The 20,434-nt window shown below is 53.0% G+C and overlaps 1 protein-coding gene across 4 annotated transcripts; it reads left to right on the top strand.

Moving 5' to 3' along the window:
* The first annotated feature begins 9,122 nt into the window (after positions 1 to 9,122).
* LOC117193383 lies at positions 9,123 to 12,928 on the top strand. Of its 4 annotated transcripts, XM_033398109.1 has the most exons (5): positions 9,123 to 9,276; positions 9,342 to 9,369; positions 9,498 to 9,818; positions 12,744 to 12,780; positions 12,833 to 12,928. In XM_033398109.1, the coding sequence occupies exons 3-5, from the start codon at positions 9,687 to 9,689 to the stop codon at positions 12,880 to 12,882; spliced, it is 219 nt and encodes a 72-aa protein (XP_033254000.1). In that variant the 5' UTR covers positions 9,123 to 9,276; positions 9,342 to 9,369; positions 9,498 to 9,686; the 3' UTR covers positions 12,883 to 12,928. The 4 variants fall into 4 exon arrangements, with proteins under 4 accessions (XP_033254000.1, XP_033253999.1, XP_033253998.1 ...); XM_033398108.1 differs by lacking the exon at positions 9,342 to 9,369; XM_033398107.1 differs by lacking the exons at positions 12,744 to 12,780; positions 12,833 to 12,928 and having other exon boundaries at positions 9,498 to 10,351.
* Positions 12,929 to 20,434: the final 7,506 nt, after the last annotated feature.

Below are 20,434 nucleotides of genomic sequence, written 5' to 3'. Positions count from 1 at the left end.
ATGAAATTGTTTTCTTGGTTCTGGCTATAATCATTATTCGATCTGGTTCAGATTTTGCACTGTAGAAGATATGGTCATCCTCACCGATTCTGTGTTTTTAATTTTATCGTATCTTTAAAAATGTGGATGCCACAGATTTTCATCCTTTGTGGGGGCGGAAGGGGGCGGGGCGAAGTTTTGAAATATTTTTGTAGCAGTGACATATCACAGAAGTCTGGATCCAAAACATCGTTGCTCTAGCTCTTATAGTCTTTGAGCACTAGGCGCTAATAGGGACGGACAGACGGACAGACGGACAGACGGACGGACGGACAGACGGACAGACAGACATGGCTCAATCGACTCGGCTATTGATTCTGATCAAGAATATATATACTTTATGGGGTCGGAAACGATTCCTTCTGGACGTTACACACATCCACTTTTACCACAAATCTAATATACCCCTATTTTGAGTATCGGGTATAAAAACGAGGGGGAACGTTGTGAGTTGCTGCGGACACCGCAACTCTACAGTTATACCCGATACTAAGTTAGTATGGCTCTCCTCCGGCAGACGCCGCTAATATTAAACGACACGACAAAGAGTGCGTGCGAGAGAGACAGAAAATCAGTCTGAGCGTGACGTCGGGTGCTGCGTAGCCAGTGCAAATTGATTTGTTTCTTTTGGCTATAAAAATGATCTGATCTGATCCAGATTCAGCAATCTGATAGATATGGTCATTATCTATGATTCTGCGTTTTTAGTTTTCTCGAATGTGCAATATTGTGGATGCAACAGATTTTCGTCCTTTGTGTGGGCGGAAGGGGGTGGGGCTAAATTTTGAGATATACGTTTTATAGTGAGATCTAACAGGAGTGCGGATACCAAATTTGGTTACTCTAGCCTTAATAGTCTCTGAGATTTGTGAATATCCCCAGATTTTCATCCTTTGCGGGGGCGGAAGGGGGTGTGGCGAAATTTTGAAACAAACTCGTCTCGGTCCGATATATTAGGAGTGTGGATACCAAATTTGGTTGCTCTAGCTTTTGTAGTCTCTGAGATCTATGCGCTAATGTTTTACTCTAAGCAAAGCCGCCTATGCTACGTGTGTGTTAGAGAGAGACAGGGCGAGAAAAAATGAAATTGTTTTCTTGATGCTGGCTATAATAATTATACGATCTGGTTCAGATTTCGCACTCTAGAAGATATAGTCATCTTCTACGATTCTGCGTTTTTAGTTTTCTCGTATCGTCGAAATTGTGGATGCCACAGAGTTTCGCCCTTTGTGGGGGCGGAAGTGGGCGGGGCAAAGTTTTGAAATATTCGTGTAGCAGTGACATATCACAGAAGTCTGGATCCAAAACATCGTTGCTCTAGCTCTTATAGTCTTTGAGCACTAGGCGCTGAACGGGACGGACAGACGGACAGACGGACGGACGGACAGACAGACAGGGCTCAATCGACTCGGCTATTGATGCTGATCAAGAATATATATACTTTATGGGGTCGGAAACGATTCCTTCTGGACGTTACACACATCCACTTTTACCACAAATCTAATATACCCCAATACTCATTTTGAGTATCGGGTATAAAAAAAGGAAAAAGGAAGAAAAAGTGGGAACCGAAGGAAAGCTAACAAAACCAGGGGGCACCCTAGGGTTAACGCGGCGAGAGGCGCGGATAACTTTCAAAACGGGAGCGAGCGAGAGAGCCAGCTGGAAGGCAAGAGAGAGCCGTCCCACGGGCCCATGTAAGGCACCGTTACAGGGAACGGTGAGCACCGGCACTAGCCCTTATAAAGGAGGGAGCAGCGCACGATCAGGTCTTTTCAAAAGTTGACCACGTGGAAAAAAAAGGGTAAGATGCAGCAGCAATTAATAAGGTATATGACGGAGCAGCGAAAATGGATTCGCCCGGGTATCAGGAGTAGGAGTAGGTCCCCGGAGCTACAGTTATTGGTCTCACCGCTAGTGTCAACCGCGGGATCCATGGGACCGACGGTGTACCCGGTGGTATCGCCGGGGTACACCGAGGCGGAAAGTGACCTGGAATTGGTGAGCTGGGAGCCGGCGCCACGGAGAAAACGCGCACGCGAGGCGAAGCGCGAGGAGCCCCGGACCAGCAGACGCGAGGAGCCCCACACCAAGCGCGAGGAGCCCCACACCAAGCGCGAGGAGCCCCGAACCAGCAGACGCGAGGAGCCCCGCACCAGCAAGCGCGAGGAGCCCCACACCGGCAAGCGCGAGGAGCCCCGCACCAGCAAGCGCGAGGAGCCCCACACCGGCAAGCGCGAGGAGCACCGGACCAGCAGACTCGAGGAGCCCCGCACCGGCAAGCGCGAGGAACCCCGGACCAGCAAGCACGAAGAGCCCCGCACCGGCAAGCGCGAGAAGCCCCACCCCAGCAAGCGCGAGGAGCGCAACCGCGGTCAAAGAGCCGTAGACAACGCCGACCGAAACCGCGGTCAAAGAGCCGCAGGCAACGCAGGCCGACATCGCGGAAAACAACGCGGCCGCTGAGGCACGACGCCTCGCGGAATGGCACCGGCGGTTCGCGCTGGCCGCGGTGGCGGAGGAGCGGAGGCAACGGCGTGTATGGGAGGACGCCCTGACGCTGGCAAAGAGGCTGAAGGCCACGCAGGAGGCTGAAAAGGCCACAAACGGGACGTCGCGCACCAATGGCGGTGTATTAGCCGGATCAACGCAGCGGAGCAAAGGGAGATGGCGCGTCTGCGTGCGGAAGCGGAGAAGGCATGGGCGACGCGGGCGGAGGGCGCGGCAGGCGGGCTGGCGGTGATCTCCAGCGATGAGGAGGAGGCGGAGTGCCCACCAGCGCCGAAGGCGGCTCGAGTCCAGTCGCCCGAAGATGAGTGGCAGGAGAGGCTACGACGAGCCGAGGTGGAGGAGGAAGAGCTCTAGCAGCCACCCCCTGAACACGTCGAGTCCGAGGAGGAGCCACGGCCGCAGGCCCCACCGTCACCGGGGGCAGAGGAAGAGCTGTTCCAGCGTCGGCCGTCGGCTGACAACGCGCGCGGCCAAGGGGATCAGCAGCAGCAGCAGCAGCAGCAGCACTGGCACGGGCCACAGGGAGCCGGCATCGGGCCGTTCGTCTCGCAGGAGGTGCGCTCCGCGGTACGAGACGGCATGATGTGGCACGTGCAAACGCTGCACATATCGTGGGCCTCTGGGCCCGCGCCCCAGCAGCCCGGGCAAGAGGCGAAGGAGGCTCGACTGTGGGAGGAGGCACCACGCGCCAGTGACGAGCGGGACCCGAGGCGGCGGGCACGGCCACAGGAGTCAACAGGCCCAGCGGTGGCACCCACAGCCGAAGAGGTGCCCGAGGAGGCGCCCGGGGGGACGGCAGTGGTCCAGACGGAGGGTACGACGAACACGCCAACATAACTGACGGCGGAGGGCCCAGCGGCGGCACCCGAAGTCGAGGTGGCGACCGACGGCGAAGCGGATGACGGCGCGAGAGCAACGGCGGAAGCGAAGAAGGACGAGGCCGCGGAACAACACTCACCTGAGCCATGGGAGAGAGGTCCTTGGCGATGGCCGGAACCCGGCCAGGATGTGGATGTGGATGCAACAGATTTTCGTCCTTTGTGTGGGCGGAAGGGGGTGGGGCGAAATTTTGAGGTACACGTTTTATAGTAAGATCGAACAGGAGTGCGGATAACAAATTTGGTTACTCTAGCCTTAATAGTCTCTGAGATTTTTGAATATCCCCAGATTTTCGTCCTTTGCGGGGGCGGAAGGGGGTGTGGCGAAATTTTGAAACAAACTCGTCTCGGTCCGATATATTAGGAGTGTGGATACCAAATTTGGTTGCTCTAGCTTTTATAGTCTCTGAGATCTAGGCGCTAATGTTTTACTCTAAGCAAAGCCGCCTATGCTACGTGTGTGTTAGAGAGAGACATCGCGAGAAAAAATGAAATTGTTTTCTTGATGCTGGCTATAATAATAATACGATAAAATTCAGATTCCGCAGTCTTAAAGATATGGTCATTCTCTACAATTCTACGTTTTTGGTTTTCTCATATCTTTAAAATTGTCGATGCCACAGACTTTCGTTCTTTGCGGGGGCGGAAGTGGGCGGGGCGAAGTTTTGAAATATTTTTGTAGCAGTGACATATCACAGAAGTCTGGATCCAAAACATCGTTGCTCTAGCTCTTATAGTCTTTGAGCACTAGGCGATGAAGGGGACGGACAGACGGACAGACGGACAGACGGACGGACGGACGGACGGACAGACAGACATGGCTCAATCGACTCGGCTATTGATGCTGATCAAGAATATAAATACTTTATGGGGTCGGAAACGATTCCTTCTGGACGTTACACACATCCATTTTCACCACAAATCTAATATACCCCAATACTCATTTTGAGTATCGGGTATAAAAACGAGGGGGAACGTTGTGAGTTGCTGCGGACACCGCAACTCTACGGTTATACCCGATACTAAGTCAGTATGGCTCTCCTCCGGCAGACGCCGCTAATATTAAACGACACGACAAAGAGTGCGTGCGAGAGAGACAGAAAATCAGTCTGAGCGTGACGTCGGGCGCTGCGTAGCCACTGCAAATTGATTTGTTCCTATTGGCTATAAAAATGATCTGATCTAATCCAGATTCAGCAATCTGATAGATATGGTCATTATCTATGATTCTGCGTTTTTATTTTTCTCGAATGTGCAATATTGTGGATGCCCCAGATTTTCGTCCTTTGTTAGGGCGGAAGGGGGTGTGGCGAAACTTGGACACGAAACGGTCAAGGTCCGATATCACAGGAGTGTGGATACCAAATTTGGTTGCTCTGGCTCTTATAGGTTCTGAGATCCTTGAACTCATATTTTGCAATTGGCAAAACCGACCATGAAACCTGTGTGTTAGAGAGAGACAGAACGAGAAAGAATGAAATTGTTTTCTTGGTTCTGGCTATAATCATTATTCGATCTGGTTCAGATTTTGCACTGTAGAAGATATGGTCGTCCTCACCGATTCTGTGTTTTTAATTTTATCGTATCTTTAAAAATGTGGATGCCACAGATTTTCGTCCTTTGTGGGGGCGGAAGTGGGCGGGGCGAAGTTTTGAAATATTTTTGTAGCAGTGACATATCACAGAAGTCTGGATCCAAAACATCGTTGCTCTAGCTCTTATAGTCTTTGAGCACTAGGCGCTAATAGGGACGGACAGACGGACAGACGGACGGACGGACAGACGGACGGAAAAAAAGAAGGAAAGACAGACATGGCTCAATCGACTCGGCTATTGATGCTGATCAAGAATATATATACTTTATGGGGCCGGAAACGATTCCTTCTGGACGTTACACACATCCACTTTTACCACAAATCTAATATACCCCTATTTTGAGTATCGGGTATAAAAACGAGGGGGAACGTTGTGAGTTGCTGCGGACACCGCAACTCTACAGTTATACCCGATACTAAGTTAGTATGGCTCTCCTCCGGCAGACGCCACTAATATTAACCGACACGACAAGGAGTGCGTGCGAGAGAGACAGAAAATCAGTCTGAGCGTGACGTCGGGTGCTGCGTAGCCAGTGCAAATTGATTTGTTTCTTTTGGCTATAAAAATAATCTGATCTGATCCAGATTCAGCAATCTGATAGATATGGTCATTATCTATGATTCTGCGTTTTTAGTTTTCTCGAATGTGCAATATTGTGGATGCAACAGATTTTCGTCCTTTGTGTGGGCGGAAGGGGGTGGGGCGAAATTTTGAGATAAACGTTTTATAGTGAGATCTAACAGGAGTGCGGATACCAAATTTGGTTACTCTAGCCTTAATAGTCTCTGAGATTTGTGAATATCCCCAGATTTTCATCCTTTGCGGGGGCGGAAGGGGGTGTGGCGAAATTTTGAAACAAACTCGTCTCGGTCCGATATATTAGGAGTGTGGATACCAAATTTGGTTGCTCTAGCTTTTGTAGTCTCTGAGATCTATGCGCTAATGTTTTACTCTAAGCAAAGCCGCCTATGCTACGGGTGTGTTAGAGAGAGACAGGGCGAGAAAAAATGAAATTGTTTTCTTGATGCTGGCTATAATAATTATACGATCTGGGTCAGATTTCGCACTCTAGAAGATATAGTCATCTTCTACGATTCTGCGTTTTTAGTTTTCTCGTATCGTCGAAATTGTGGATGCCACAGATTTTCGCCTTTTGTGGGGGCGGAAGTGGGCGGGGCAAAGTTTTGAAATATTCTTGTAGCAGTGACATATCACAGAAGTCTGGATCCAAAACATCGTTGCTCTCGCTCTTATAGTCTTTGAGCACTAGGCGCTGAAGGGGACGGACAGACGGACAGACGGTCGGACGGACAGACGGACAGACATGGCTCAATCGACTCGGCTATTGATGCTGATCAAGAATATATATACTTTATGGGGTCGGAAACGATTCCTTTTGGACGTTACACACATCCACTTTTACCACAGATCTAATATACTCCAATACTCATTTTGAGTATCGGGTATAAAAAAGTGGCAAATAACTGTGACTGTGAAAAATAAATATATAAATGGGTTTGTGTGTGCCCACTGTGCCAGCAACAATAACAGCAGCGACGTAAGCAGAGGCAACACCAGCAGCAGCGACAGCGATATCAGCAGCAGCGCCGTAAGCAGAGGCACCACCAGCAGCAGCAACAGCGGTATCAGCAGCAGCGACTTCAGCGGCAGCAGTAACAACAACAGCAGAAGCAGAATTCAGCAGCTAAGTCTCATATTTTAAATTGTTTTTAAGCCTAATTAAGTAAGTCGATCATGACTACTATAAGAGACATCAGTACGAAAAAATGATTAAAAATATAGAGGACATACATAACGAGGGGGAACGTTGTGAGTTGCTGCGGACACCGCAACTCTACGGTTATACCCGATACTAAGTCAGTATGGCTCTACTCCGGCAGACGCCGCTAATATTAAACGACACGACAAAGAGTGCGTGCGAGAGAGACAGAAAATCAGTCTGAGCGTGACGTCGGGCGCTGCGTAGCCACTGCAAATTGATTTGTTCCTATTGGCTATAAAAATGATCTGATCTGATCCAGATTCAGCAATCTGATAGATATGGTCATTATCTATGATTCTGCATTTTTAGTTTTCTCGAATGTGCAATATTGTGGATGCAACAGATTTTCGTCTTTTGTTAGGGCGGAAGGGAGTGGGGCCAAATTTTGAGATACACGTTTTATAGTAAGATCTAACAGGAGTGCGGATACCAAATTTGGTTACTCTAGCCTTAATAGTCTCTGAGATTTTTGAATATCCCCAGATTTTCGTCCTTTGCGGGGGCGGAAGGGGGTGTGGCGAAATTTTGAAACAAACTCGTCTCGGTCCGATATATTAGGAGTGTGAATACCAAATTTGGTTGCTCTAGCTTTTGTAGTCTCTGAGATCTAGGCGCTAATGTTTTACTCTAAGCAAAGCCGCCTATGCTACGTGTGTGTTAGAGAGAGACAGGGCGAGAAAAAATGAAATTGTTATCTTGATGCTGGCTATAATAATAATACGATCCAATTCAGATTCCGCAGTCTTAAAGATATGGTCATTCTCTACAACTCTACGTTTTTGGTTTTCTCATATCTTTAAAATTGTGGATGCCACAGATTTTCGTCCTTTGTGGGGGCGGAAGTGGGCGGGGCGAAGTTTTGAAATATTTTTGTAGCAGTGACATATCACAGAAGTCTGGATCCAAAACATCGTTGCTCTAGCTCTTATAGTCTTTGAGCACTAGGCGCTGAAGGGGACGGACAGACGGACGGACGGACGGACGGACGGACAGACAGACAGGGCTCAATCGACTCGGCTATTGATGCTGATCAAGCATATATATACTTTATTGGGACGTTCTTTTCCGTCTGATGCAGCTGGGCTGGCTCAGCGGTCGGTATTTGTATGTTGCCCCGACGACAAGTAAGAAGGCACGGGTTGGGTCTTGTACTGGTATGCTAATATGCTTTATTGGTATCGTAAGTCTATCTTACGCTATTCCGACTCCGGTGCTGGTTCTCCTCTTTGTTCTCCTCTGTGGTTCGATGAGCGTGTCGCTCCCTGGGCCCCCCACGGCGTCGCCGAGCGTGGCACCGCCGGCTCTACTGACTGGGGCTAGCGATTCTTGGCACGTGGCCCAAATCCGCCTCTCAGTCAGGCGCCTGACGCGTTCGCTCTCACTCGACTCACTTGGCTTTTCGGCCCGAGGGTGCCTCACTCCTGGTGGGATGCGCTTCAAGCGTGGCACCGTTGGTTCAAGGGATTGGGGTCTTTGGCTCTTGGCTGCACGCTCGAGTCCGCCTCTCAATCCTCACACAACGCGTTCGCTTTCTAAAGTTCTTTTCCCTTCGCTTGGTCTCACTCTTGTGGCTCACTATTCACTTTACTCTTGCTAGCTCCGTTTGCTAACTGTCCACGTTCCTGGTCGCGGCCCTCCTCTTATAGGCTCGCTTCTGTGTCGGCGCCGCCGATGCCGCCTGGCGCTAACGGCACTTTCCGCCATGCGGTGCCCGTATTTTTCCATCGGCGTTCCTTCATTCCCTTGTCGCTTTCCAACGGGACCTGGCTGGTGGCGTGATCTCATGACCATATTTGGTCATGCGCTGGGCCACTGCCGGCCCGATCCCGTCATCCCGCTGCTCTCTCTCCAGGGGTCCACCCCTCTCATCTTGGGTCCCCGGGAGAGCTCTCCTCGGGAATTCGCCGCCTCCGGATATACCCGGATAACGGCCGTTAGCGCTTAACCCTATACTGCCCCCTACGTGTGGGAATACCTTTCCTCACACTTCCCCCTTTCTTTTATTGTCGGAAAACCCCGGTTTTCCGCGTCCCAGGTTTGGGATGCTTCAAAAACCCCGCGCGACCGGCGCGCGCGTGCTTTGTTCTCGAGCCGGGTGCCCCCTGGCGCCTTCTTTCGGCCACGCGCCTTGCGGTGTTGCCGTATCTCTCCGATGAGCGCGATCGATTCGATTCCCCCTTATCGATAGTTCGCATAGGAGCTTCTTTTGCCCCGCCCGATATAGGGTACGGTCGCTATTCTGACCTACTCGATATGACACAGCGTTGCCCTTACGCTCCACTCGATAAAGCGTAGTGTCGTTTTTGTGATCTACTCGATATGTCGCAGCGTGCGAATTCCTCAATGGAATGGAAACGTACTATTTTCTCGCGATGCCGGGTGTTTTCTTTGTTTTTCTTGTGCGCGTCTGGTTTTCCCTACTGCCCTTCGCTGGCGCGCATGCCTTCCGCCGGCCCTCTGGATGCTTCGGGTAAGTTTTCCTCCCGCTTTGACGCCTTCCGCCGCCTTCATTCAAGCTTCACCGATCATTTTTAGCGATGCCCCGCTGTTCCTCTGCTGCAAGGTAAGACCATGTTTTTTTTTTTTTTAAAACACCCCTTTTTTTTTTTGGTTGTTTTTTCTTTTACTTGTTCTTGTTTTCCGTTACTTTTTTTTATTCTTCTCTACTCTTCTTTTCTCCTCAATACCTAGCCCGGAATACCTCCTGCCGATCGGTGGACACCAATAGCCGGTACCGGACGCCACCGTCGTTGACCAGACGCTTCACCCTCCTTGCGGTTGGCTTTATCCGCACGAGAGAGCGCGTGACGACGGCCGGCCACTCCTCGCGTTTGACGGACCGCCACCGTGAGTTGTCCGCCGACCTCGTCTGGGGCCACGATGCCTGGCGCTGGAGCTCGGGCCGGCGCGCCTCCGCCCGCTCCCCTGGGCACGACGCCTGTCGGCCCAGCCTCGGACGCTCGCCCTGGCCGGGTTCCGGCCATCGCCAAGGACCTCTCTCCCATGGCTCAGGTGAGTGTTGTTCCGCGGCCTCGTCCTTCTTCGCTTCCGCCGTTGCTCTCGCGCCGTCATCCGCTTCGCCGTCGGTCGCCACCTCGACTTCGGGTGCCGCCGCTGGGCCCTCCGCCGTCAGTTATGTTGGCGTGTTCGTCGTACCCTCCGTCTGGACCACTGCCGTCCCCCCGGGCGCCTCCTCGGGCACCTCTTCGGCTGTGGGTGCCACCGCTGGGCCTGTTGACTCCTGTGGCCGTGCCCGCCGCCTCGGGTCCCGCTCGTCACTGGCGCGTGGTGCCTCCTCCCACAGTCGAGCCTCCTTCGCCTCTTGCCCGGGCTGCTGGGGCGCGGGCCCAGAGGCCCACGATATGTGCAGCGTTTGCACGTGCCACATCATGCCGTCTCGTACCGCGGAGCGCACCTCCTGCGAGACGAACGGCCCGATGCCGGCTCCCTGTGGCCCGTGCCAGTGCTGCTGCTGCTGCTGCTGATCCCCTTGGCCGCGCGCGTTGTCAGCCGACGGCCGACGCTGGAACAGCTCTTCCTCTGCCCCCGGTGACGGTGGGGCCTGCGGCCGTGGCTCCTCCTCGGACTCGACGTGTTCAGGGGGTGGCTGCTAGAGCTCTTCCTCCTCCACCTCGGCTCGTCGTAGCCTCTCCTGCCACTCATCTTCGGGCGACTGGACTCGAGCCGCCTTCGGCGCTGGTGGGCACTCCGCCTCCTCCTCATCGCTGGAGATCACCGCCAGCCCGCCTGCCGCGCCCACCGCCCGCGTCGCCCATGCCTTCTCCGCTTCCGCACGCAGACGCGCCATCTCCCTTTGCTCCGCTGCGTTGATCCGGCTAATACACCGCCATTGGTGCGCGACGTCCCGTTTGTGGCCTTTTCAGCCTCCTGCGTGGCCGTCAGCCTCTTTGCCAGCGTCAGGGCGTCCTCCCATACACGCCGTTGCCTCCGCTCCTCCGCCACCGCGGCCAGCGCGAACCGCCGGTGCCATTCCGCGAGGCGTCGTGCCTCAGCGGCCGCGTTGTTTTCCGCGATGTCGGCCTGCGTTGCCTGCGGCTCTTTGACCGCGGTTTCGGTCGGCGTTGTCTACGGCTCTTTGACCGCGGTTGCGCTCCTCGCGCTTGCTGGGGTGGGGCTTCTCGCGCTTGCCGGTGCGGGGCTCTTCGCGCTTGCCGGTGTGGGGCTCCTCGCGCTTGCTGGTGCGGGGCTCCTCGCGTCTGCTGGTTCGGGGCTCCTCGCGCTTGGTGTGGGGCTCCTCGCGCTTGGTGTGGGGCTCCTCGCGCTTGGTGTGGGGCTCCTCGCGTCTGCTGGTCCGGGGCTCCTCGCGCTTCGCCTCGCGTGCGCGTTTTCTCCGTGGCGCCGGCTCCCAGCTCACCAATTCCAGGTCACTTTCCGCCTCGGTGTACCCCGGCGATACCACCGGGTACACCGTCGGTCCCATGGATCCCGCGGTTGACACTAGCGGTGAGACCAATAACTGTAGCTCCGGGGACCTACTCCTACTCCTGATACCCGGGCGAATCCATTTTCGCTGCTCCGTCATATACCTTATTAATTGCTGCTGCATCTTACCCTTTTTTTTCCACGTGGTCAACTTTTGAAAAGACCTGATCGTGCGCTGCTCCCTCCTTTATAAGGGCTCGTGCCGGTGCTCACCGTTTCCTGTAACGGTGCCTTACATGGGCCCGTGGGACGGCTCTCTCTTGCCTTCCAGCTGGCTCTCTCGCTCGCTCCCGTTTTGAAAGTTATCCGCGCCTCTCGACGCGTTAACCCTAGGGTGCCCCCTGGTTTTGTTAGCTTTCCTTCGGTTCCCACTTTTTCTTCCTTTTTCCTTTTTTTATACCCGATACTCAAAATGAGTATTGGGGTATATTAGATTTGTGGTAAAAGTGGATGTGTGTAACGTCCAGAAGGAATCGTTTCCGACCCCATAAAGTATATATATTCTTGATCAGCATCAATAGCCGAGTCGATTGAGCCCTGTCTGTCTGTCCGTCCGTCCGTCTGTCCGTCTGTCCGTCCCGTTCAGCGCCTAGTGCTCAAAGACTATAAGAGCTAGAGCAACGATGTTTTGGATCCAGACTTCTGTGATATGTCACTGCTACAAAAATATTTCAAAACTTCGCCCCGCCCACTTCCGCCCCCACAAAGGGCATGTGGCATCCACAATTTTAAAGATATGAGAAAACCAAAAACGTAGAATTGTAGAGAATGACCATATCTTTAAGACTGCGGAATCTGAATTGGATCGTATCATTATTATAGCCAGCATCAAGAAAACAATTTCATTTTTTCTCGCCCTGTCTCTCTCTAACACACACGTAGCATAGGCGGCTTTGCTTAGAGTAAAACATTAGCGCCTAGATCTCAGAGACTATAAAAGCTAGAGCAACCAAATTTGGTATCCACACTCCTAATATATCGGACCGAGACGAGTTTGTTTCAAAATTTCGCCACACCCCCTTCCGCCCCCGCAAAGGACGAAAATCTGGGGATATTCAAAAATCTCAGAGACTATTAAGGCTAGAGTAACCAAATTTGGTATCCGCACTCCTGTTAGATCTTACTATAAAACGTGTATCTCAAAATTTCGCCCCACCCCCTTCCGCCCACACAAAGGACGAAAATCTGTTGCATCCACAATATTGCACATTCGAGACAACTAAAAACGCAGATTGCTGAATCTGAATCAGATCAGATCATTTTTATAGCCAATAGGAACAAATCAATTTGCAGTGGCTACGCAGCGCCCGACGTCACGCTCAGACTGATTTTCTGTCTCTCTCGCACGCACTCTTTGTCGTGTCGTTTAATATTAGCGGCGTCTGCCGGAGGAGAGCCATACTGACTTAGTATCGGGTATAACCGTAGAGTTGCGGTGTCCGCAGCAACTCACAACGTTCCCCCTCGTTTTTATTTGTCCCTTTCTACTTCCAGGTCTGGCGACGTGTTGTTTGGCTTCGCCTTGAATCTGGTAAGCCTCCCGAGTTCTTGGGTTCCTCATCTCACCTTGCCTTTTCTTCCAGCCCGTCCTTGGGTTCCAGTCCAGGTTGCTGACCGATCTCCCAGCTCGTGATCAATAGGTCCTCCGACCTTTCGCCCGTGCTGCCAAACATCGGCCCGCCCCCGTGGCCAGCTCCGCCCGTCTCTGGATCGGCTTAGACGCGGATGTCACCCCCGTGCAGCGCCTCGGACCCAGGGATCATCCGATTCCCCAGCCGGTAGACCGCGCACGGGCGGCATCCGCTTTTGTCCCGCCATCCCCGACGTTAGCAGCTGGCTTCGATGCCCTGGACCCGGACCCGAACTTCTGCTCATCTCGGAACCCCCTTCTCGGGTGCCCCTCGTCCGTCGACGCACCACGCAACCCGCCCCCCTGGGATAGTGGTAACCCGGGTATCTTCTACCTTCTTTGCCTTTGATCAGTTCCTATTGGCTGACGAGCTAATCCTCCTTTTTTTTTCTTGTAGGTCCAGCTTTATTGGTCCGCCGGCCGCCGTCTGCTGCTTAGTTTTACTGAACCTTAGTTGTAAGAGTATCCTGCCTTTGATCAGTTCCTATTGGCTGACGAGCTAATCCTCCTTTTTTTTTCTTGTAGGTCCAGCTTTATTGGTCCGCCGGCCGCCGTCTGCTGCTTAGTTTTACTGAACCTTAGTTGTAAGAGTATCCTGTACGGCCTTGTCCTGCGTGGCATCAAGTTGGGCCGCCCGCTCCTCCCTTGTGGGCGATTCATGTCCTGCGTGACACGCGTGGTTCTTAGTTTTACTGAACCTTAGTTGTAAGAGTATCCCGTACGACCTTGTACTGCGTGGCATCCAGCTGGGACTCTCCTTTCTGCCCCTGCCGCTAGTCTCTGTCTTTCGTGCTCGTCCATCCTTCTCCGTATGCCTCGCCCGTTGCCCCTCCTTGTGCGTCGTCTACGCTTCGGTTCCAGGGCCTGTTTTAGGGGTTCCTTCCCCGGGTTGTGGCTTCAGGTCCCTTCTTTAATTTACAAATGACCGGGGACACGAAATCCATTATGGTGTAGGGACCGTCATATTTCAGGGCCAGTTTTGCCGCAAACCCTTCGGACGCGTTGTATAGATGGTGTTGCTTGGCCCATACCTTGTCTCCAATCGTGGGTTTCCACGCTCTCCTCCTCAGGTTATAATACCTCGCCTGGTTCTGCGCAGCTCTTTCGAGATCTCTGGCCATTTCTCATCCCAGTTCCTCTGGTTCCCTTCGGTGAACTGAGCTATCATAGTTTTCACTGTCCGGTTAGTTCGCTCCGTCGGGTTCTCCTGCGGCGTGTACGGGGCCGTGAACTGATGCCGTACACCCATCTGCTCCAAAAACCTCTTAAAAGCTCTACTGGTGAACTGGACGCCATTATCCGTGATCACCACCTTCGGCACGCCAAACCGGGACACGATGCGCTCTCGGAACGCTTTTGTTAGTGCTTCCGCAGTGGCCTTTCTCAAGGGGACCAACTCGGTCCATTTCGAGAACCGATCCACCATCACCAATAACATGGCATTCCCATGCTTTGACCTGGGCAGAGGGCCCACGAAGTCGGCACACACCGTTGGCCACGGCTCCTCTGCGTATGCAGATTTCACACTTTCTCACGTATGTCCTCACATCTCGGTGCATCCCCGGCCAGTAGTACCGGGCGGCTACTCTGGCCATCGTCCTTCTGCCGCCCGCGTGCCCCGCCTCCGGCGAGTCGTGATTCTCTCTTATGTCTCTCTCTCTTAGATCCTTTGGGACGCATAACTTCCATGATGCTATCTCCTCTTCTCCAGCTCGGTGCGGGATGTGCCGGTATATCCGGCCTGCTTCCTCGACGTAATCCGGATATTTCCTCGGATCCGTCCTCATCCTCTCTTTGACCTTTTTAATCCATCCGCACTCTGCCTCCGGCTCGTGTCCCTTCTCTGCTTCCTCCTCGGTGGTGCTCAGGCATCGCTCCGCCAATGGCTGTCGGGACAGTGCGTCCGCCACTACGTTCAGCTGCCCTTTCCTATATGCCACTTCGAAGTCGTATTGTTGTAGCTCCAGCGCCCACCAGGCGATCCTCCCTGTTGGGCTCTCGATGCTGTTCAACCATTTCAACGCCATGTGATCTGTGACTACCTTGAAATGGTATCCCTCCAGATAGGGCTTTAGCTTTCTTATAGCCCATACAATGGCCAGACACTCCTTTTCAGTCGCCGAATAGTTCTTTTCTGCGCTATTCAGAGTCCTACTGGCGTATGAGATGACCCTCTCGCCCTTCTCCGTCTCTTGCGTCAGGATCGCCCCCAGTCCGTAGTCGCTGGCGTCCGTCTGGAGCACGAATTTCTTTGAGAAATCTGGGCATGCCAACACTGGGTCTGCTGTCAGCCGACTTTTTACGTCCTCGAACGCTTGTTGCTGTTCCGTTGACCATTCCCACTTGGCCTTCTTCTTCAGCAAAGTGCTGATGGGCTGCACCAACGTGGCGAATCCCTTTACGAAACGCCTGTACCAGGAGGCCACGCCCAAGTATTGTCGTAGCTCTTTGACACTCGCTGGCGGCTGCAACTCCTTAATGGCCGCCACTTTCTCGGGATCGGTGCAGATTCCGTCTCCCGTTACCAAATGCCCCAGGTATAGTAGCTCCTTCCTAAAAAATTGACACTTGTCCACATTTAGGCGCAAGTTTGCGTTCTTCAACCGTCGAAAAACTTCTTCGAGGTTGCGCTTGTGCTCCTCCTCGGTACGGCCGATGACAATGATGTCGTCTTGGTACGCGAACGCGTGTGGCATCATCTCGGGGCCTATCACCTGGTCCAATGCCCTCTGGAACGTAGCCGAGGCTGAGTGGAGTCCGAATGGCATCACCTTCCACTGGAACAGCCCTTTGCCGGGCACCGTGAACGCGGTGAACTTTCTACTGCCTTCCTCCAGTGGTATCTGCCAATATCCGTCCTTTAAGTCTAAGCTACTGATGAACCGTGCCTCCCTGAGCTGGTCCAAAATATAGTCTATTCTTGGCATGGGGTACGCATCCTTGATGGACTTCGCGTTTATCTGTCTGAAGTCCGCGCATAATCTCCACTTTCCCGTCTTCTTTTTGACCATCACGATGGGTGAACTGTACGGACTCTTCGATGGCTCAATACACCCTCTTTCCAGCAGTTCGTCAACCTGTTGGTTGATTTCGGCTTGCATCTTGGGATTTTTGGGATAGTAACGCTGTTTGACCGGCTGGGCATCACTCATAGTGATCGTGTGTGTAGCTATGTTCGACACTCCCTTCAGTTCTCGGAACTCTTCCAACTCCTTTGCCAGGAAGTTTTCAACCGATCCCTCCTCCGCTCGCGTTCCTTCGGATGCGGGCTCGACAGACCCTCCCGTGTTCGCTACCACCGCCACTGACAACTTCTCCTCCAACCGCCCCTGGCGGTGGCCTCTCGCAGGGATCACAACCCTGTGTCCCGCACAGGTCACCTCTGCTCCGACCGCGGCGAGGAAATCCCATCCTCCGGGCAACACGAGAAGCGGGATTGTAACGATCTTGTCCCCGAAGGCCAGCTCCACCTCGATCTGGGAATTGATTTCCCGGCTGCGTCCGTCAGCCAGCCGCACCAGCTTCCTCGTCTCTTTCTGTCGCCTCTCTTCCCCCAGTCTACTCGCCGCCTCGCAGCTGATAAAACTGCTTGTCGCCCCGGTATCGACCGTTGCTTTCCAGTTGCTGCCCGCGATCCTCACCACCGCCGACAGCTGGACATCCTCCTCCGTGAGTTCTCCTACGAGCTTTGGGGGTCTTCGTCTTGCGACCCTGGCACGGCCCTCCGCGGCTTGGGTCGCGGGGCGTTTCCCGCTTTCTGGCAGCACTGCCATGTCGGGGCTCCTACCTTGCCGCACCTCCAGCAAAATGTTATAGGTCGGCCATTGCATGCTTGTGCCCAATGGCGGTCACTTCCGCATCGTCGACACGCCAGGGCTGGATTTTTCACGAACCCAGCCTCTATGTTCGTGTTCGCTTGGTCGTCCCGCCGCGTTGGGACCGGCCTTTTTTCCCCTGTCGAATCAGAGCTGGCTGCCGTTTCGCCCTGGCAGCGGCGACATATCTCCGTTACTGCCGGACGAGCGAACGGATTGTTTGCTTTTGCTTTACTCGCCGGACACTCCCGTTGGAACTCCAGCCGGTCCCTCTCCAGAGCCTCAAATTCGTCGGCCAGCGGCATCATGTGATCCAGGTCTCTGCACCTATGTGGCCGGATGAACACCCTCAAATCGGGCATGCTGTTGTCTCTAATGAGCTCCAACTGCTCTTCGGGCGTGCATTTTAGTGGCCGCATGAGGGTCTGCATCTCCACCATGTAGTCCTTGAATGGCTCTCCCCATCTTTGCTTCCTCAACCTCACCTCCTGGAGTAATTTTTCAAAATACCCCCTCGGCAGGAAATATGCTTGGAAGCTACGCGCAAATGCGTTCCATGTCTGCCACTGCCTGTTGTTGGCTACAAACCACATGAGCGCCCGACCCTTTAGCAGCTCAGGCATGGCTCGCGGAATTAATTTCAACTCCAACCCGTACATGTCGGCTGACCACTCGATCTGTTCCAGGAACTCGAGTGGTTTCGCCGTTCCGTCGAACCGAAACGACCACTCCCTGCCCTGCTTGGCGACGTGGGCAAAACTCAAACTGGGCGGTCTCGTGGTTTGTTCATCGAGTCCCCGTCGACGATCCTCCCCTGCTCTCCCTTCTTCCAATCCCTGTGGGTTTCTCGCGCTCCCTTGCTCCGGCTGTGCTGGCCTGGTTGGCCTCTCCCCACTCTCTGCCCGCGGTCGGCTAGGCGACCGGCTTTTCACCGGGACCGCCAGGCTCGCGATGAGCTCCTCTTGGGTCTCGGACGGCCGTCTCCACAGCGTTACTTGCTCCGCACTCGCCGGCAGCGTCAGGCGCTCGTATGGATCCGCCCCGTCCTCCATCTGGGCCGCGGTCACGGCTCCTCCCGCCTTCATCTCCCAGGCCTCGAGCGCGTCCGCATACTCCGGTTCCTCTCCGTGCTTCTCTATCCACTCCTTGAAGATTCGGCGCATCTCGGTCAGCGTGCCTTCCAATCGAAGACCGCACGCCCGCGCGCACTGGACCAAGTCCTCTTTCCTCAATGAATGAACCCATCGTCGGCTCCTCATTTTATGCCCTCGCGATACCAAACTCAGTACCGCCCTTCCCAAATGCACTTTGTCTTTTACTTGTCGAGAGGCCCCACGTTGGGCGCCAGTTGTAACGAACCGTTCTTTTCCGTCTGATGCAGCTGGGCTGGCTCAGCGGTCGGTAGGCTCGCTGCAACAATATTTGTATGTTGCCCCGACGACAAGTAAGAAGGCACGGGTTGGGTCTTGTACTGGTATGCTAATATGCTTTATTGGTATCGTAAGTCTATCTTACGCTATTCCGACTCCGGTGCTGGTTCTCCTCTGTGGTTCGATGAGCGTGTCGCTCCCTGGGCCCCCCACGGCGGCGCCGAGCGTGGCACCGCCGGCTCTACTGACTGGGGCTAGCGATTCTTGGCACGTGGCCCAAATCCGCCTCTCAGTCAGGCGCCTGACGCGTTCGCTCTCACTCGACTCACTTGGCTTTTCGGCCCGAGGGTGCCTCACTCCTGGTGGGATGCGCTTCAAGCGTGGCACCGTTGGTTCAAGGGATTGGGGTCTTTGGCTCTTGGCTGCACGCTCGAGTCCGCCTCTCAATCCTCACACAACGCGTTCGCTTTCTAAAGTTCCCTTCGCTTGGTCTCACTCTTGTGGCTCACTATTCACTTTACTCTTGCTAGCTCCGTTTGCTGACTGTCCACGTTCCTGGTCGCGGCCCTCCTCTTATAGGCTCGCTTCTGCGTCGGCGCCGCCGATGCCGCCTGGCGCTAACGGCACTTTCCGCCATGCGGTGCCCGTATTTTTCCATCGGCGTTCCTTCATTCCCTTGTCGCTTTCCAACGGGACCTGGCTGGTGGCGTGATCTCATGACCATATTTAGTCATGCGCTGGGCCACTGCCGGCCCGATCCCGTCATCCCGCTGCTCTCTCTCCAGGGGTCCTCCCCTCTCATCTTGGGTCCCCGGGAGAGCTCTCCTCGGGAATTCGCCGCCTCCGGATATCACCGGATGACGGCCGTTAGCGCTTAACCCTATACTGCCCCCTACGTGTGGGAATACCTTTCCTCACAACCATAGCTCGCAAACGACGGTCAACACTTTTTCCCTGTCTCGTCACTGAAAAAACCGAAAAAGACCACGAAGACACGGTCTCTCACTGAGCAGAACACTTTTTGTCTCTTCGCTTGTGTTATGTGTTTCGGGTTTTCGGGTGAGCCCGACACACGATCGTGTCTCACAATAACAACTTAGAAAGACACTTTGGTCAAGCGCTCACAGCAAAAGTGTGTTTAGATGAGCAGAACCAAAAAAGTGTCTGAGTAAAGTGTTTTTAGTTTTTTTTTCGTGTATATGTTTATTTATTCATGTTTTCCGCATCTTTTGGGCTATTGTATTGTAATATGTACACTTGCTCGCATATCTCTGCGTACACTTAGAAAACGAACTACATTTTCATGTTTAGTTGCGGATAACTTCTAATATAAGGCACTTTGGGCAACGATTTTTTCTTATAATATTCTTTGCTTATTTCTAAACCTATCTACATTTGTTTTTTATTCAATAAAACAAACTTAATAGGAAAAAAAAATCATTAAAAAAAACATAAGACAAATTTGACACCTCAAAAGTCTGCGTACACTCTAACAATTCTGCGTACACGACTAAAATTCTAAGTTGTTAATATTTTGTGGGATCTTAATATCGTTTTAAAACATCTGCCAGACGTCTAGGCATGGAGTCAACCAGATTCCTGGTGTCCCCGGCAGTTATTTTGCCCCATTCCTCCAGGATAACTTCCTTCAACATGTTTTTAGAGCTTATGGTGTGCTTACGAATCCTGCGATCGAGTAAATCCCATAGATGTTCTATGGGATTCAGGTCTGGGGACTAAGGAGGCGATCGAAGCTCATTATGTACATTGTAAAGCAAACAGAGCTTAACATTGTGGGCAGTATGCGTCGGATCATTGTCCTGTTGGCAGCAAAAGTCGTCTTCAAGCTGTAATTTTTGGGCACTCTGCTCAAGGATTTATTTCAGAATTTGAATATAGGCTTCTCCAAAGTTGTATCTGAAGAAACTGTCCGACGCACTTGGAAAAAGGCGGGGTATCATGGCCGAGATGCTCGCAGGAAGCCATATGTATCTGGGGTCAATAGGAAAAAGCGTATGGATTTCGCCAATGAGCACATTTCCAAAGCTCCCAGCTTCTGGAAAAGGGTCATTTGTCAGATGAGAGCAAGGGCATAAAAGACAAGACAATTTTTTGGAGGAAAAGCGGAACAGCCATGGACAAAGAACATTTACTTCCGACTGTAAAACATGGAAGTGGTGGTGTAATGGTGTGGGGTTGTATGGCGGCCAATGGTGTTGGAAATCTCGTTTTTATAGAATCCACAATGGACCACAAACCATATATTCAAATTCTGAAATAAATCCTTCAGCAGAGTGCCCAAAAATTACAGCTTGAAGACGACTTTTGCTGCCAACAGGACAATGATCCGACGCATACTGCCCACAATGT

The sequence above is a fragment of the Drosophila miranda genome (assembly GCF_003369915.1).
Source record: "Drosophila miranda strain MSH22 chromosome Y unlocalized genomic scaffold, D.miranda_PacBio2.1 Contig_Y2_pilon, whole genome shotgun sequence".
Lineage (NCBI taxonomy): Eukaryota > Metazoa > Arthropoda > Insecta > Diptera > Drosophilidae > Drosophila > Drosophila miranda.
Note: the sequence above shows the minus strand (reverse complement) of the source record. Positions and strands in the feature narration are given on the sequence as shown.